This window comes from Herpailurus yagouaroundi, unplaced genomic scaffold (genome assembly GCF_014898765.1).
Source record: "Herpailurus yagouaroundi ecotype Mexico unplaced genomic scaffold, PumYag 197, whole genome shotgun sequence".
In the NCBI taxonomy this organism is placed as follows: Eukaryota; Metazoa; Chordata; class Mammalia; order Carnivora; family Felidae; genus Herpailurus; species Herpailurus yagouaroundi.
In genome coordinates, this window is record NW_024412428.1 from 10,795,425 (window position 1) to 10,813,313 (window position 17,889).

General features: G+C 39.6%; 1 protein-coding gene across 8 annotated transcripts in view; it reads left to right on the top strand.

Annotated features, from left to right (window-relative positions):
* The window catches only part of FRY (FRY microtubule binding protein), a 447,912-nt gene that overhangs the window by 325,800 nt on the left and 104,223 nt on the right, over positions 1 to 17,889 (top strand). For all 8 annotated transcript variants that reach the window (XM_040448149.1, XM_040448142.1, XM_040448144.1 and 5 more), the window contains 11 exons: positions 3,384 to 3,642; positions 4,832 to 5,014; positions 7,566 to 7,652; positions 9,834 to 10,093; positions 10,370 to 10,559; positions 11,178 to 11,302; positions 13,268 to 13,325; positions 14,411 to 14,502; positions 14,799 to 14,971; positions 16,276 to 16,436; positions 17,482 to 17,592. In XM_040448149.1, coding sequence (XP_040304083.1) covers positions 3,384 to 3,642; positions 4,832 to 5,014; positions 7,566 to 7,652; positions 9,834 to 10,093; positions 10,370 to 10,559; positions 11,178 to 11,302; positions 13,268 to 13,325; positions 14,411 to 14,502; positions 14,799 to 14,971; positions 16,276 to 16,436; positions 17,482 to 17,592 — 1,699 coding nt within the window. The remainder of the gene's footprint in view (positions 1 to 3,383; positions 3,643 to 4,831; positions 5,015 to 7,565; positions 7,653 to 9,833; positions 10,094 to 10,369; positions 10,560 to 11,177; positions 11,303 to 13,267; positions 13,326 to 14,410; positions 14,503 to 14,798; positions 14,972 to 16,275; positions 16,437 to 17,481; positions 17,593 to 17,889) is intronic.

A 17,889-nucleotide genomic window follows, 5' to 3' on the forward strand; every position in this document is an offset into this window, starting at 1 on the left:
TTTAACACCTGCAGAGAGGAAATTCCAGCCACTTCTGGCAATTATTACAAAGGCTAACCACCCACCTGTCGGCAAATTACTACTTTTGGAAACCATGGTTTCCTGGGCATCCCTTTAAAACCATCTTTCTAGGGCACCTGGATGGCTCAGTGGGTTAAGCATCTGACTTTGACTCAGGTCATGAGCTCATGGTTTTTGAGTCCAAGCCTTGCGTCAGGCTGTGCACTGACAGCGTGGAGCCTGCTTTGGATCCTCTGTCTCCCTCCCATTCTCTCTGCCCCTCTTGCTCTCTCTCTCTCAAAAATAAACAAACATTTTTAAAAAATAAATAATAAATAATACCATCTTTCCCTCTGCTGCCCTTGACGTTATAGAGCAGCACCTTTTCCTAATAACCTTTTGTTTTTCCTGCCATAGTTTAGAAGGGGCTGTTTCTCCTAATGGATCTTTTTCTTCTGGATATAGTCTGTGACTTGGAATCACTCCCTTTTCATTCGTGTACCTCTAACACAACAAGGTTATTCAAAAGTACTAAGCTGACCCCATGTGAAGCTGAGCTCACCTTTATGAAAGTGTTTTCCATTAAAAGTCATTTATCTGGTCTGACCAACCAAGAAGGTGGCCTTGCTCAGGTTTTGATTTTTCCCCTTTTAAGCCACACCCTTACTTATTCAATAACGGTCTGTGGGAGCAGCCCATGCCCTCGTGATCACACGGCTCAGCCCCTCTGGATCACTGAAAGAGGGGCCTCCAGGACCTCTGCACTGGCACGTTACCATCAGTTAATGTTTACTGAGTGCCTGTTTTTCCCATCGTAAAGGTGGCTTGTCATTTGCAGAAGCTTAATCTTTCAAACATTCAGGACCATAGATAGTGTAAATACAATAAATAGGAATCATGAACTTAAGATGGGAAGATGACTTCAATTGTTGTTTTATAAACTAATGTTTTTTTAAACCATAGGCTGCAGAATGACTCAGGGGTGCTTATAGAGTAATGTTTCTTCCCATATGAGGGGGGGCCTCAGGCCCTTAACTCCAGCTTTAACTCAGATATTATGTGTTACAGATTACACTTAATAAGCTGCTGATTAAAATACAAAGAAAGTTTGTAAGTTCTTTCTTTGTCTTACAAAGAAAGTTTGTAAGTTTGGCCAGTCCTCAACTGGAAGCTCAGGGTAAGGGCATCTTTGTTTTCTTTCAGTCACTGTGACCTCCTTAAGAACTGTAGACTGAGTGGGGCAAGTCTAACCGGAAGAAATAGCTTAGATCTTCCTTTCCAGTGTCTTTGTAGAACGTCACTTGCTTTTGGAACAGGAAATACATTTTCCCTGACTTGGTATATATCTGCTCATTAACAAGCTTTTGCCTGGTTTATATTGTCAAATTTGGACCAATTAGTGTGCTTTATGCTTTAGAGAATATGAAAGGTGTTTGCTTATCGAATTTTTGAAACCATGTTTATTCAAAAACATACAACTGTACCAGACTTGGTTTTTTTGCAGAAAACCGGATTAAGGGTTAGATGTGCTAGATTGGAATCCTGGACTTTGAGGAAGTTCCTTAACCACTCTGGGTCCCAACGTTTCCTCCCTTTCATTGAGGAGAATATCGACCATTTGGGGGCGCTCTCAGTGACTTAGCCATTTTCTTCTCCCACACTAAATGCCTCCAGGCTGCTGAGTCCTTAGAAATATGATCCCCTCAGTGTCTTTGATCTCTCTGTCTTCCTTCCTTACCATTCCTCTGCCTTGGGTCAGACCCCCACCGCTTGTTGCCTAAGTCACAGCAGTGACCTCCTAGCTGGTCTCTGTCCTGCCTCTGGTTGCTTCTCTAAGCCTTCTCCTCCGTATGGCTGCCTATTGTTTTTTTCCAGATGTGAATCTAATCATGTTATATCACCTATAACTTTCAAGATAGTTTTTTTTTTCTAATAATAATAGCTAACAGTTACTGAGTGCCTACCACACCCTCCTTGTGGTGCCATATGCCATACATGGGTCATCTTAATGAACCTCACAACAAATTTATGAAATGCGAGTACAGTTATTGTCCCTGTTTTCCAAATGAGGCTCTGAGGCTTAGGGAGATTGAGTAACTAGCACAAGGTCACATAGCTAGTAACTGACAGAGGCAAGACACTGATCCAGGCTTTCTGATTCCAGAGCACACACACCTTCCCCCTTCCCTGCTGTATTGCCTCCCTGCATGGCCCACAGACCCTTTGCCAAGCTGTCTCTGCTTCCTCTCCAACACCATCTCACCCCTGGCTCCTACAAGCACCCTACCCAATTGACACAACCATACTGACCTCGATATCCTAAGGGCTGTTACGTCTGCATCTCAGGAGAGTCTCAAAAATATTTGTGTCTTAAATAAATGAATAGAAGAGTCTATACGTTACGTTAACTGATGGTTAATACAATGTCAAGATTTAGTATCATTATGATACTCTAGGTTAAACCACCAATACCCTGACATTCTCCGGTTGACTTGGGTTTTCTCAGCCTTGACATTGTCACCATTTTGGTCTAGATAATTCTTTGTTGTAGGGAGTTGGCCCATGCATGTTTGGCCAGATCACTAGCTTCTAACTACTAGAGAACTGCCGGTAGCACTCTCTGAGTTGGGACAGTCAGTCATGTCTCCAGACATTACCGCATCTCCCTCGGTGGGGCAAAATTGTGGACCATTGATCTCACCCTTGGTTGCTCATTTTCACTGAACTTCCAGATGAGTCCCTTAGCTTCTCTGGTACTCCATTGTTTTATCCTTAAAAGTGACAGGGTTTGATACGAATTTATTCTACAGTCAATAATGTATTAAAAAGTTATTCAGATACACCTAAAGCCATGTAATATTTTAGATTTCATCCTGAAACAGGAAAAAAAAGGACATTAATGAAAAACTGGGGACAGCTGAATAAAATCTGTAGTTTAGTTAATAGCACTGCACCTATGTAAATTCCTTAGCTTTGATAAAGGTACCATGGTCATATCAGGTGTCCACATTAGGGGAGCCGAATGAAGAGTATATGGAAGGGTGAACCATTTTTTTTTTTAATGTTTATTTATTTTTCAAGAGACGAGAGACAGAGTGTGAGTGGGGTAGGGGCAGAGAGAGGGAGAGAGATATAGAATCCAAAGCAGGCTCCAGGCTCCAAGCTGTCAGCACAGAGCCTGACGTGGGGCTCGAACCCATCAGCTGTTGAGATCATGACCTGAGCTGAAGTCGGATGCTTAACCGACTGAGCCACCCAGGGGCCCTGGGGGCGACCCATTTTTGAGACACAAGGAAAAACAGAGGCCTGTATTTGTTCAATCACAGATCTAGAAGAAAAGCTAATAAACTAAATCCCTTTATTTTCTTTGACTCATTTTGCAGGTTGTCTATTCATATGGATGATGAACTGCGACACATTGCACAAAACTCTCTTCAGGGTTTACTTGTTGACTTCTCAGACTGGAGAGAAGATGTACTGTTTGGCTTTACCAACTTCCTACTGCGGGAAGTAAATGACATGCACCACACGCTCCTTGATTCGTCCCTCAAGTTACTGCTTCAGCTGCTCACGCAGTGGAAACTTGTCACACAAACTCAAGGAAAAGTCTACGAACAAGCCGGCAAGATCAGAAATTCAGAGGTAATCTTCACACTCCTCCCACCAATTTATATTCCCTAATACAGTACACACGTAAACGCATCACAGCTCGGAGAAACTTCGGCGTTCTTTCTTCCAGCCACCTAGGAACTTTCTGCCCTGTGGTGGCCCTTAATTTTTCCATCCGTGTAAACTGTGACCGGGAAACTCAGGGTTGATATGTTATCAGGTTAGAGTTGTTAACATTCACAAAACCATTAAGGGAGTAGAAATCGCTCTTAGCTGCCCACTAGTTTTGTTTTGTTTTTCCTAGCCTGCAACATATTGGTTGCCTTGCCCAATATCCACAGAGAAGAAAATGCAACCTTGTGGTTTCTTTATTCTTTCACAAATCAGTCCTAAATGGCAAAAATTAATGACACCGTTATCAAGAGCAGGTTGAGGAGAAGTGTTGTCAGGAGAGCAGGGGCAGTGGTGACTTGGCATTGAATGAGCAGAGAGAGGGCCTGGCGAGGGAAGAACACAGCTGAGAGTCTGGGGAAGGCGGAGGCTCAGGGAAGCACAACAGCGCTGAGGGAAGAGCCAGGATCCAGATCCTAGGTCATTCCTCTTTCCTTGTGTGTTGTACACACGGAAGGGAGAGAAACAAGGATTGCATGTGCTTGTCAAAGGGAAAACCTGAAACGGATGTGGAATCTGCCCTGTTGTCTGGCTTGCTTTTGTTTCAGACCCACTTGGTCGTGGTTCAGAAACTTTGAGAACCCATCTCATAAGCACGCACAAACCTAGATTAGAATCTAACACAAATGCAAGTAAGTAAGTGTGATTAGGAAGTAAATGTTTGAAAATTCAATTGAACGGTCTCCAAAAGTCTATAGGGAATCTGGCTAAAAACAAATTAGGCCACTTTGACTGAATTTATGGTATAATTGCCAACAGTATATGAATAGAACCAGTTTTGTTCTTATTAATATTAATTGCCTTTGAAAGTTATTTCTTATCAGAGGTAACAGATGGTTGATGGTATTTCAAAGTAACAATTGATCTAAAGAAAAAAGAGATCTGTGCTGTCATGAATAATAATGAATTTATACTCCTGTCTGATTAGAAGCCACTGTAATTTATTTTAATATTACAAGGTCACATGTGCCGAAAGATGTGCATGTGAGCACTTTCTTCTTCCTCGATTGTTATTTTTCTGAATATACAATGTGTTCTCATTACATGACAGCTAATTCCAAATGGCTCCAGCCACCGAATTCAGTCGGAGCGAGGTCCCCACTGCAGTGTTCTTCACGCCGTGGAAGGCTTTGCTCTGGTTTTACTCTGCAGTTTCCAGGTGGCCACACGCAAACTGTCCGTTTTAATACTCAAGGAAATTCGAGCTTTATTTGTTGCCCTGGGTCAACCGGAGGTATGGATTATCCTTCTGAATTTTCCAATTCATTTCTTTCTTTTGAAGTTTAGATTAAAACCTGTAAATAATGCATTATTGTTTTCTGTCCTTCCGTTCGCACATGTCAAGAAATAATTTTTGATTCGTCATGGGGTTTTGATTATGAAATAACATTCTTGATCTGTATGAGTTGTATATTCTGAGAGCAATAGAAAAAGACCATTCTTGATTCTGTAAGAGGTGGTGCTTGGTTAAGAAGTGAAGGATTTTAAGATTCAGTTATGTGTCATTTTTCTTTTCCTTTAAATTTTTTTAAATGTTTATTTTGAGAGAGAGAGAGAGACAGAGCGTGAGTGGGGGAGGCGTGGAGAGAGAGGGAGACACAGAATCTGAAGCAGGCTCCCGGCTCTGAGCTGTCAGCACAGAGCCCGATGCAAGACTCGAACCCACGAACCATGAGATCATGACCTGAGCTGACACCGGACGCTTAACTGACTGAGCCACCTAGACACCCCAGATCATTCTTCCCAATAATGTTCAGCAAACATCAAATTAAAAAGATATTATTACATTTATACTAGAGAATGAACTTGAGAAAATAATGAGTTCCATTTAAAATGATCAAGGCATCAAACAGTCTGGCTAACTGAAATTTGTTTAATTGCATCAGTAATTGTAGAAAATGCCATCGCAAGAAAATGTCCCCTGAGATCAGAGAAACGAGCCTATTATTAAGCATTATCGGCCAGCTAACCTCCACGCTTGGTCAAGTGCTCTACATCCTTGTTCTAATGATAAGGCATGTTGCCTGTGAGCCCAGGTGGCCAATCCCAGTACCTAGGTCGATGGGAGAAGGACCAGTTTTTTGTGTCTCATACTTCTTCGAAAAATGCTACTTTCCATTTTCCGGGTTTAAATCACTGATCTTGGTTTTATGACCCACAAAATGGCCATTGTCTTTACCAAATATTTTCAAATCCATCACAGTGCTTTATGTTCACTTTTCTTCAGATAGCTTTGTGATATATTTTAGGACATCTGTGGTTTCTGGTGAATGAATGTCTAAGACATACCATAGTTTGGTAAAACTCTGTTAAGTCTCTAACTATGATAGTAATGATAACAATGATTACCATGGATGTGTCTGGCACTGTGTTGTGCTCTACACATAGTATCTCATTTAACTTTCACGATCACCTAAGAATTAGTGTTATTATCCACAGTGTACAGTTACGGAAATTGTGGTTTAGGGAAATTCAGTACCTTACCCAAAATCAACAGTGAGGATGCAACAGAGCTAGAATTGAAACCCCCGAAGCCCTTCATAGAAAGAACCCCCGAAGTTCTTTCTAAGTATAGCTGACATACAATTGTTACGTTAGTTTCAGGTGTAAAACCCATGCTCTTAACTGCTTTTCCAGGACTGCGTTAAAAACATTCCTCATATGTTACTTTCTTGGACCAGCCCCAGCTTTGTATAATTTTTTTATTGAGGTGTCATTGACATACAACATTATATTAGTTTCAGGTGTATTTGTTTACATTGTGTAATCATCCCTACAATAAGTAGCGTTAATATGTGTCACCATACAGAGTTATAGAATTTTTTTCTTGTGATGAGAACTTTTACAATCTGCTGTCTTAGCAACTTTCGAATATGCAGGATGGTATCATCAGCTATAGTCCCCATGCTGTGCTCTACACCCCCATAACTTATTTATTTTGTAACTGGAAGTTTATACCTTGTGATTCCCTTCGTGCATTTCACCGACCCTGAAACCACCAATCTGTCCAATCTATGAGCTTGTGCTTTTTTTTTTTCCAACCACAATTTTTTTTGAAACCATTCTCATTCATACATGAATAATGACAACCCGAGGCTTTCCTGAAGGCTTTAAAAGTAAATAATTTGATATTTCTGAGCTTCTCTATAATAAAGGATGGCAAACATACACATATCCATATATATACATATGTATATATGCTATTTGTGTAGAAGAATTTTCAATAAGATACTCTCTCCTATCCCCTGTAGTTTGCTTCTCTTACTAAATAGCTTACACAACATAGATACCGCAGAGTATGTGGTCAGTCTCCATTGCACTTTCTTTGGAACTAAAATTCAATCATAGTCAACAATTTATCAGTTATTTTTGCTAATGAGTGACTTATGGATGTAGCATTTTAGTGGTCCGGCAAAGCATATTCTTGTGGGGCTTTCATTCCTTAAAATTAACGACAGCATGAACACTCTGAGGGATGACGTATGGCACGAGTGTTTGTTTAGATCCTTGTGTACACGCATGATTTTTTGAAATTCAAGTATATGTCTTTTCAGTACACTGTGAAGTTAGAGCTCTAATTATCTTCCACTGAAACTTGAAAGACTAAACTCAGACTCACAGGGAATTTAATCTACACATTTCACCATCTTGGCATTCACTTTTCCATGAGAAAACCCTTATCACTATCTTGCAAGCTGTTCTGCTTCGTGTACTGAACAAAGGCAGTGGGGTGGGTGGGAAGGATTCATTTTCCCATGGAGAGTAACTGCCAACCCTTCATACAGGACGATGACAGACCTATGATTGATGTCATGGATCAGCTAAGTTCTTCCATTCTCGAAAGTTTCATTCATGTAGCAGTTTCAGATTCGGTAAGTACACATTTGATCCTGATTCCTAACTGTTCTTAAGCACAAGCTCTGGATCTGACAAAGAGAGACAAAGAAAAAAACCCCAGAATGCTGGGGTTTTATGTCAGATTAATAAACTGACACAACAGTACTTATGAAAACAAGACAGGCTTTTCAGATACTAGCTGAGGAAACATCCAGATAAATTTCAAACAAAATTTGAGCCTCGGGAATATAGATAATATTTTGCAAACTGCAATTTCAAGAAGAATTGCTCAGGATTCTTTAAGAAAGTTAATTCTCTTTATTTATTATGCTTAACACTGTATGTAATTTCTATATGGTGCCTTACAGTTTACAGCATGCTTTAACATTATCTTGTTCAACCCTCATAGGTACTAAACACAAAAATATTTAGGGGCAGCACCATAGTGACACAGAGAGAAGCATCAGGACTGGCACTTGATCCTACTTGGACTCTGACTTTAAGACAGCCTTATCTGCCATGCAAATAGATTCTTTCTTTTTCAAAAGCATATTGGCACACTTTAATTTCCTGAAAAAATTTGAAGGGAAATTGAAAGTGATATTAACTATCTGATTTTTTTTTTTTTAATCAGCATAGTGCAGTAAGGGGACCTGGATTAATTTCAGCAAAATAGCTGAAAAGAGGCAGTGCAGATCAGGGACCGGTTGCAGAATCCACATTGCTGATGCCTCTTGTATATTATTGTCAAATAGCTATAAACGAATACAAATATTTTTCACAAATAGCTATAAATGAATACAGAGCCTGAAGGTGTTTGTGAGCTTTTCATGGTCTTTTCTCTGAGACTGAGCACAGATCCTTACCTTTAGTGGCCCTGTCCTTGCTTACGATCGTAGTAATAATGATCATTATTCAAACAAGTAAGCCCAGCAGTACAGATTTTCACAGTGATATTGAATAGTCCTTCTTTCCGAAATTCGATGTGTTTGAACATAGAATGGAAGAGTTGAGTTTAATTGTTATATACACATATCTTATTTGTCGGCAGATTATATTTCGTTCATGTGATTTTGTTCTGTCTATCAGAATCAAAATCCTGAGCCAGGGGTAGCTAAAGCAGCCATACCTCACTTAGGAAGATGCACAGAAAGGGGAGAAGAAGAATGTGCCTGCCTTGTTCCAGATGTTTCTACATTCCTTAGCTCACATAATTTACCCAAAAGATCAGGTGAGATTAGCATTCTAATTCCCAAGTTATAAATTCGTGTCTCCCAGACAGAGACTCTGGGATACTCAGGACTCTTCCCAGGTCATGAACTCTGAGTGGGGGTGCTGTTGGAACCTCCTCTCTGACTCTGAAGCTCAAGATGTGCCCCCTTAAAGCCCACTCACCATTGAGGCTACTAGTGTGGCACCTGACCCGTGGGAACCTGTAGACCCATCAGATAGAACGGGTCATTTTAAATGCCCGACAGTCATAAAGGCAATCTTCTCTCTGGGCACAGCTGCCAGATTATTTGAAATGTGGTCTTCCCCAAACTGTACTATTCTGGACTTAAAAGAGAATGACACATACGAACTTGCACGAGATATGCAGCAAAAAAGTTTTCAAACGTATTGGTTTTTTTGGCTTGATATCATAGGTCAAGAATAAGTAGGTCCCTTACCTCAAAACCATCAGTGAAATGCCCTTCATAAAAGGGACTGCATTCAGCCATCTCCCTAAATCAGAGGGAAGGTATTTTAGTCTAAGTAGAGGTAAACAAGATTATGGCATTAAAAGGCCCACACTACCAAGACAGGGATGAAAAACACGTTTGTGAATCTTAGAAGTTAATAACTTTTAAGAATTTTCAATGGCAAATCCATGATCAAGTTTAACCCAGGCCATATATTTTTCAATAAATATTCGGTGAGCAGTTGGGTGTACTAATGCACAGTGCTATGTGCCATTAAAACTGTTCAAAATATGACGTGTGTCCTTGAGCCCTGCACTTGAACTGCTTTCAGTCTTGCATCAGAAACAGCAGTGGCTACAAATGGGCATCCTATGTGGCAGGAGCAGGAGGGGTGTTTCAGATTCAAAGCTTGGCCCGTCGCAGGAGGTAATCAGGAAGAGCACTGTGGACGAAGGGGCATTTAGACCCAGCCGTGGTGGGGACGTGTAATTTGCAGTGCAGCATTGATTCATTGCCTACTTCTTGGACCCACAGGCCACATTACCGCTGACCCACAGTGTGGATCTGCAGTGGTTGGTGGAGTGGAATGCAGTCCTGGTCAATAGCCATTACGATGTGAAGAGCCCTTCCCATGTCTGGATATTCGCTCAGTCTGTCAAAGACCCCTGGGTCCTCTGCCTCTTCAGTTTCCTCCGGCAGGAGAACTTGCCCAAACACTGCCCCACAGCCCTCAGCTACGCCTGGCCGTACGCCTTCACTCGGCTCCAGTCGGTCATGCCTCTGGTTGACCCAAAGTAAGAGAACTGGGTTTTCCTCTTTTGTTTATCATTTTTGCCCTCTTACATTTACATGTTATCTAAAAGATTGGCATATTATAATCCTCTCTGGTTTCTGCTCTTCCTAATACAGAATTCTTAATATTGAATAAAAGCCAGTCAAAAACTCTTACCTAGCACTAGTTTGTTTGGGAGGTCAACTGTGTTTGGGCACTTCCTAGGGTCTTTATTTAACAAGCGATATTTAAAATGCAGAACTTAGTTTCACTCTTGTTTTCAACTCCGTACTTCCAGTAGCCCAATTAATGCCAAGAAAACCAGCACCGCCGGCAGTGGAGATAATTATGTTACCTTGTGGAGAAACTACCTTATTCTTTGTTTTGGAGTTGCAAAACCCAGTATTATGAGCCCGGGACACTTAAGAGCTTCCACTCCAGAAATAATGGCGACCACACCTGATGGTACAGTGAGCTACGATAACAAGGTGACGTGACATGCTTCAGAAGAATTATTCTGTAAGGTTTTTTTTTAGCTTGTTTGTCTAGAGTTCACAGTGCACGTCGCACTGTGCCTGCCATCTGGAGTGTATGGGATCAGATTTTCATCGTACACATTTCTAAATTCCATTGAGTGTTGACGTGCATAATTTATTAGTCCTCCCTGACAAGTGGGGAACTGAAGATTAAGAGAAGTTAAGAAACTTGGTTAAGACCATAGAGTGCCCTGAGGTTTATTCATTTATTATGCCCTGAGGTTTGGTTCCTGCCCTGCATACCACATTTCTCTCACTCCTTGCCGAGTATTCTCCTTGAAACGATGCCTCCATGACATGATCTTGTTAAGAATGGGTTTGTAGATTTAATTTTAAAAAAGGAAGACATAATAAAAGTATTCTTTAGGATTTGTGTCCCAGGTAAAAAATGCATTCATGGTGCTGTATTAAAATTTATGTCTGTCTTTGTTTTTTTTCTCTCTGAAATGATGGCAGTGCTTTGGGACGTGGTTTAGTACTTTGAAACTGTTATAATGGAATCATCCTTTGATTAAAGGAAGCATCGGTTATCATGTTACCTCTTTTTCACTTTTAATCAACTTGTTTCAGGCCATAGGCACCCCATCGGTGGGAGTTCTGTTAAAGCAGTTGGTGCCTTTGATGAGACTAGAGGGCATTGAGATCACAGAGTCCTTAGTTTTAGGATTTGGAAGAACAAATTCCCTTGTTTTCAGGTACGGTAGTCTCAATGAGTTGCTCTAAATTCGTTCCTACTGCTGTTGTCGTAGTTCCTGTTTTTAACTCAAGTTTGAGTCTGCGTGTTGGCATGTGCCTGGGGGGGTTTATAGGCTTTGTGCCATTTCCTTTGTGTCCTCGTGGTTTGACGTGCATGTAGCCAGCGTTTCTCACCGCCGCCTCGCTTTTCCCCTTTCGCCTTTGCGGCTTTGATTTTCCATCTCAGATTTTATCTCGTTTGCAAGATTGGTTTTAGATAGCTGTAAGTGAAGGTAATTCAGTGTCCATCACCAGAGAGCCAGACTGTTCAGAGGCTTTCATGTCAAAACAATGAGGTCTGCTCATCAGCCATTTACGCAACAGATCTCAAAGGCTAAGCACTGATAGAACTCTTTCAAGGGTATTCTGTTACACTAGTCGATCTTTTCAGAAGGTGTTTTATCTGCCTTAATAGAACCATCATATCTCGGATTCTTGGCTCATTTGACACCTTTAATCAAATAACCGTTCCATCTGAGGCAGTGTCAAAGCCTTTTGAAAGAGTCATCATAAAATATTAGTTCGGGCTGTCTCTGGTGACTTGAGCTAAGCATATAAGCCCCAGTAAAATTCCCAAGTTTTTTATGTAGAGAGAAAAGGGAAAGCTCTAAGCATCTGCCAGAGACCCTATTCGAAAACTAAAGATTAATGAGACATTTTAGAGGCAATTGGAAAAAAAATCTGTTACGTTGTTCATGTATAGAGTCAGATTTTATTCTCATAAAAAGTAATTGTGAGTTCTGATACTGGAGTGTCAGCTCACCAGTGTTTTTACTACTTACTAGTTAACTAGTTAAGACAAAGAATCACGTAGATATACTACAAGAAGATAAGAAAACAATTCCTGGAATAACCTAACATTCTTTCCCAAAGAACCTAAGAAACTAACATTCTTTCCCAAGGACATATGTTCTCGTACATCTTGCCCTCTCAGTATTCCTAGGGGTGGGTAAGATTGTGCAATTTATTAGCCACATGGGTCCGGAAAACTTAATGTCTCTGGGCCTCAGTTCCCTTACCTGTAAAACTGTTATAATAAATAAAAATGAAGTATATCTATCTAATAAAAAAAGAAAAATTGTTATAATTATAAAATCTATCTTACATATTTATTGAGAGGATTAAATGTAAAAATGTATGTAATAAATATTCAGTAAATGGTTGCAGTTGAAGGAGGTCATTAATATTATTTCCATTTCTTTGATGAAGAAATTCTAGCATCTGTGCTAGAGAAATCTGAAATGGAGTCCAAGTGTTCTGTCTCTCAGCACAGAATGCCGCAAAGTTTACCTTCCTAACTTTGGATTTCCCTGGAGGATGATGTCTAAGAGCACAAATTATCCCACCGGAAGACTGCAGAATATTGCAAGGTGTTCAGGCATCGAACAGACAGACTATACACAAAATACCTAGCCACAGGCTAGCTCTTCTAATTTGTCTGTCTTGACATAGCAGTTCAGAAGTTATTTCCCAAAGAACACAAATAATTAGTTGAGAACTGGAGATCGTGGGGATGGGTAAAGCTGAAAATGTCTTCTGTGAAGGACTCGATTTTATCTTCATCCCCACTGCCCCTAGTAAAGTGCTTTGAATGTAGTCACCACTTGTAATACATTGTTTGTTTAACTGTTTAGAGGGGGATTTTAAACATCAGGGTTTCCAGAACAGTAAATCAGAATCAAGTCAACAGACATGCATTGAGCCCAAATTATATACATAACACTGGGATAATGACCAGTAACACAAAGTACAGGCCAACACCTAGTTCCAGTTCCCCACGTGACTAAGAAACGGAAAGGCCAGGGGGCGGTTGATGTCAGAAGCAAAATGAGAAAAGAACATGGTTTAGGACTAAATGCATGTATTTGGTGATAAACTTGGTGTCGATAATAGTGAATTTCAAATGCCAACCTTTATCTCCATAGAGAGTTGGTGGAAGAACTCCATCCATTAATGAAAGAAGCCCTGGAACGAAGACCAGAGGTAATATTTTTAATTTAAATACTTCATACCTCCGTTCTTGTGGTCAACGTTATAAATTTAGATCGTACTTAATGGTTTCCCCTAAAAAAAAAAAAAAAAAAACAATACAAACACCCAGCCTGCTTTTAATAGTGAATCTTAATATTTTAACTTCTGTTATTTTTATTATTGTTCAGTATTTGAATATTTAGCATAATACGGTTCCTCTGTTAAAAGATTCTGTGTTCTAAACTCATGAAGGCAAACAATCTAAATGGTCACATGCATGTTAAAATACTACATTCTTTTGTAGGAGGTTTGAGTTGATTGAATGTTTTTGTTGGTTTGCTTATTTTTTACGAGGAGTTGAATGGTCAAGAATATTATTTGTTTGATCTGGCATAGGAAGGATTTTCTTCAAAATTATCTTTCCTGAAGTGAACTCTGGAAAGGACAAATTTATACACAGCAGGATAAAAAAAAAAAAAAGAAGAAGAAGATGGAAAAAGAAGTTCCCATATAGTAGATAAGATACAAGACGTAGCAAAAATTTTAGCAGTGTGACTTAGAATGACCAGAATTGGTGAGATTCTTCGTGTCGACTAGCCCTTTCTTGTTTCCATGCCTCTGTCTTTCCATAGATGCCAGAAGCATCTAGGAACTGAGGCTGGTTAGTTCTCAACGTTGCCACCTTATAAATATTTACTGACCCACTTAGGATCTGTTTCTTTTATAGCCTATAATAGCAAGATTTTCTCTAAGGATCTAGAAGAAAGAAAAACACCCTTGTCTTTTGTGTTTAGAAGATTGAAAACCCAGGGGCACCTGGGTGGCTCAGTCAGTTAAGCATCTGACTTCGACTCAGGTCATGATTTCAGTTTGTGGGTTCAAGCCCACATCGGGGTCTGTGCCAACAGCTCAGAGCCTGGAGCCTGCTTTGGATACTGTGTCTGCCTCTCTCTCTGTGCCTCCCCAGCTTGTACCCTCTTTCTCTCTCAAAAATATGAAAAGTCATGTCTAGATTATGCCTTTCTTTAATACAGTTTCTCAGAGCAAAGTTATTGTTTTGCCTACATTCATAAATGGTATTACCTTTTTCTACACAGAACAAAAAACGCCGAGAACGGCGGGATTTGTTAAGGCTACAGCTACTTCGAATTTTCGAGCTTCTGGCTGATGCTGGTGTCATAAGTGACAGGTAAACTGAAGATTCTAATGAGTTGATCTCTCCTCACCAAACTGGTCTTTTTGTCTTTTTTTTCTTTCTGTCTTTCTTTCTTTTGTTTTTTTTAATATGTTACCTTTAACTTTTACTCAGAAACGTCCAAAAAAGCGTATTGTTGTTTTTGTGCATATTCGATTTATACTGCCCGTAGGTCAAGAACAAATTTAGTGTGTGAGTTCTGACAGTGAATCTTATTTTCCATGAAGCATGTACTACTTTGATGTAAAGACCAGTCATCTAAAAGCTTTATTTCTTTTTTATTATTCCAGCACAAATGGAGCCTTGGAACGGGATACGTTAGCCCTTGGAGCTTTGTTCTTAGAATATGTGGACCTGACCCGCATGCTTCTAGAAGCCGAAAATGATAAAGAAGTTGAAATTCTTAAAGATATCCGGGCACATTTTAGTGCGATGGTCGCCAACTTGATTCAGTGTGTTCCAGGTACAGGGATGCATCACTGCGGATTTCCTTTCATGCCTGACAGACCGTTTGTGTTTCTCATTACTGGGCTTTTCCTCTTTAATCCTACTGGCCTGTGTGCAGGTCTTAGATGGGATCATTCATTTACTTTGAAATACTTGGAAATACACATAAGAACAGATTGTGGTAATTCAGCACAGAGTTGGAAAGGGAACAATAGGAATGAAATTTGGCTTTGTTCTTGTCATTATTTCTATTCTTTGTTTTGGTTCCCATCTAAAAATGAATCTATGTAATTCATAGGAAGGAAATAATTCAGGGGGAGCTGAATTATTTCATTTCTTCTTCTTATTGTGCTAACCTGTGAACATGTGATCCGTCTCCACAGTATGCCTTCTCTTCCCTCTCCGATCAACACATTCTATACAGCTAATAAATTAGATTATTGAGAGGTTTTTGCACAGAGCAAACTGTGGGTATGGGTATGAAAACTTTTCATCTAATAAAAGCATGGAGAATAAAAATAGCTGGCCAGTTTGGTGTAAAAATTAATTGCTGTAATTAAAAGTTGTGACATATGGAGCGCCTGGTGGCTCAGTCAGTTAGGCGACTGACTTTTGATTTTGCTCCGGTCATGATCTCATGGTTTGTGAGTTCGAGCCCCACATTGGGCTCTGCTCTGACAGTGCAGAGTCTGCTTGGGATTTTCTGTCTCCCTTTCTCTCTGCCCCTCCCCTGCTTGCATGCTCGCTCTCTCTCTCTCTCTCTCTCAATGAATAAACTTAAAAAAAAAAGTTTTGACATAATTACAAAAAGCCACAACTCAACTGTTTCTACCTTTTCATTGTTTTGAGATTGTAAAACCTTTTTCTTGCCAATGTTCCTCATCTTAGATGACCCTAAATTAAGATTTCAGTTTACTTCTTCAGCTAAAATATGTTTGTTTAAAATAGACAGTATATACATTGTATTTCACAGGCAGCAGCAGTTGAGAGGATGTTTGATATGTAATCAGTAACTGAGTGGAAGGGGTTGCAGTTTTGCTAGACATTGATTAGAAAGCAGGGTCTGTGAGTCCACTTTTTCCTCTGCTTCCCGCTCTGGACAAGGTGCCATTGACTGCAGCGTGAGGAACAGGAAGACCACACATGTAGAGAGAAAATGAGGCTTGACTTCTTAAATCCATGTTTCATTACAGAAGACTCGAGTTAGGAAATGAAATTACTGCTTTCCTCAGAACATAGGAATTATGTATAATAGTGACATAAAGTGTATTCACTATACTTTTTAGTCAAGCCAACTCCTAAGTCTGTTTTTCTCTCCAGTTCACCACCGAAGATTTCTGTTCCCCCAGCAAAGCCTGAGGCATCATCTTTTCATCTTGTTTAGCCAGTGGGCAGGACCCTTCAGCATTATGTTCACCCCTCTCGACCGCTACAGTGATAGAAATCATCAAATTACACGATACCAGTATTGCGCATTAAAGGTAGGGCACCTTTGTCTCAGTGGATGACTTACGTTGGCCCAATGGTCTCTTTCCCCATAGATAGATGGCTGTGTATAAATATGTAAATACTCCAGTTGGTTTCTCAACTGGGTTGTGGTTTGGGTTTCAAAATACAAAACTTGTCCCAGCTCTTACTTTTATCTAGTGTATGAGAACCATACAGATTTGCTTATTTACCCTGTTAGTAGCTGCCTTGTCCATTAACATACAACCTAAAAAAGATATATATGTTACCTCAAGTTCAGAACCAACCAAGAGCCACATTCCCTTTTTAGTCTTCCATTTTAAAACACTTCCAAAAATAAATTTCCACACTACTAACTGTTCCAAAACTTCAGAAGCATGATTCCTTGCAGCCTAATTACCTTTAGAAAACTGTTTCAATTCTGTCATATATATGGAAGTTTGATGACGTACCAGTTGACTTTTGCCTCAATGGAGCTAGCTGATTTAAACCATGGCCCTCATAGTCATTTGGACTTGGTAATTACAAAGTTAATCATTCTTACATTCCCTTGCTTCCTCTCCTCCTCAGAGTAGCTAAATTTATATTCTTAATTTTTTTCCTTTGATTAAGAATCATGTTATTTATTTCCACATTTTTCATAGTTTGTCAATTTAGTACATTGGTTAAATATTTGTCATCAAAGCAAAATTTGAAAAGCTGTATTTACCTTACAAGCAGAATTTATTCACTTGAAATCATGGAAGGTAAGTATAAATACTGTGAAATGGCCATTTTGTTTTGAGTATCTTACTCTTTTGTCGTAAAGATTTGTTTAATCATAAAATTATATGTCCGTGGAGTTAAATTTATGGCTTTTAATTCTTATTTAAAAATCCAAAATTGGGAATCTGGTCCTTCTTATTGAATCTAGTAAGGAATACTTTAAAATATTATGGTAAGAACTGCTTTAAAAGACCCTCATCACCTATAAATCTGGTAGTTACATTTTGTGAAGTCGCTTGCATGTTATTAGATCATTCCAAGTTTCATTCACACATTTGGTTGTTTTGTTATCAGGCAATGTCAGCAGTGTTGTGTTGTGGCCCTGTGTTTGACAATGTGGGCCTTTCCCCCGATGGCTACCTATATAAGTGGCTTGACAACATTCTGGCTTGTCAAGATTTACGAGTAAGTATTAGCCAAAAATACATTGCTTTTAAATGTCTTGGGTGTTCTACCTGATCAGGTTACTAGAGTGTAGAAGCATTGTTCACAGCACAATCTCTGCATGTATCAGCCACAGAAGTATAGGTTTTTGTGTTATTCATATTACACTATGATGCATCAGAATTTAAAAAAAAAAAAAAGTATTCACCAAAGTTGACTATAAACTGGGCCCTAAAACAAGTTTCTGTGAAGTTCATAGGATTGAAATGACACAGACTATTTCTCTAATCACAGTGATAATAAGCTAGTAATCAATAA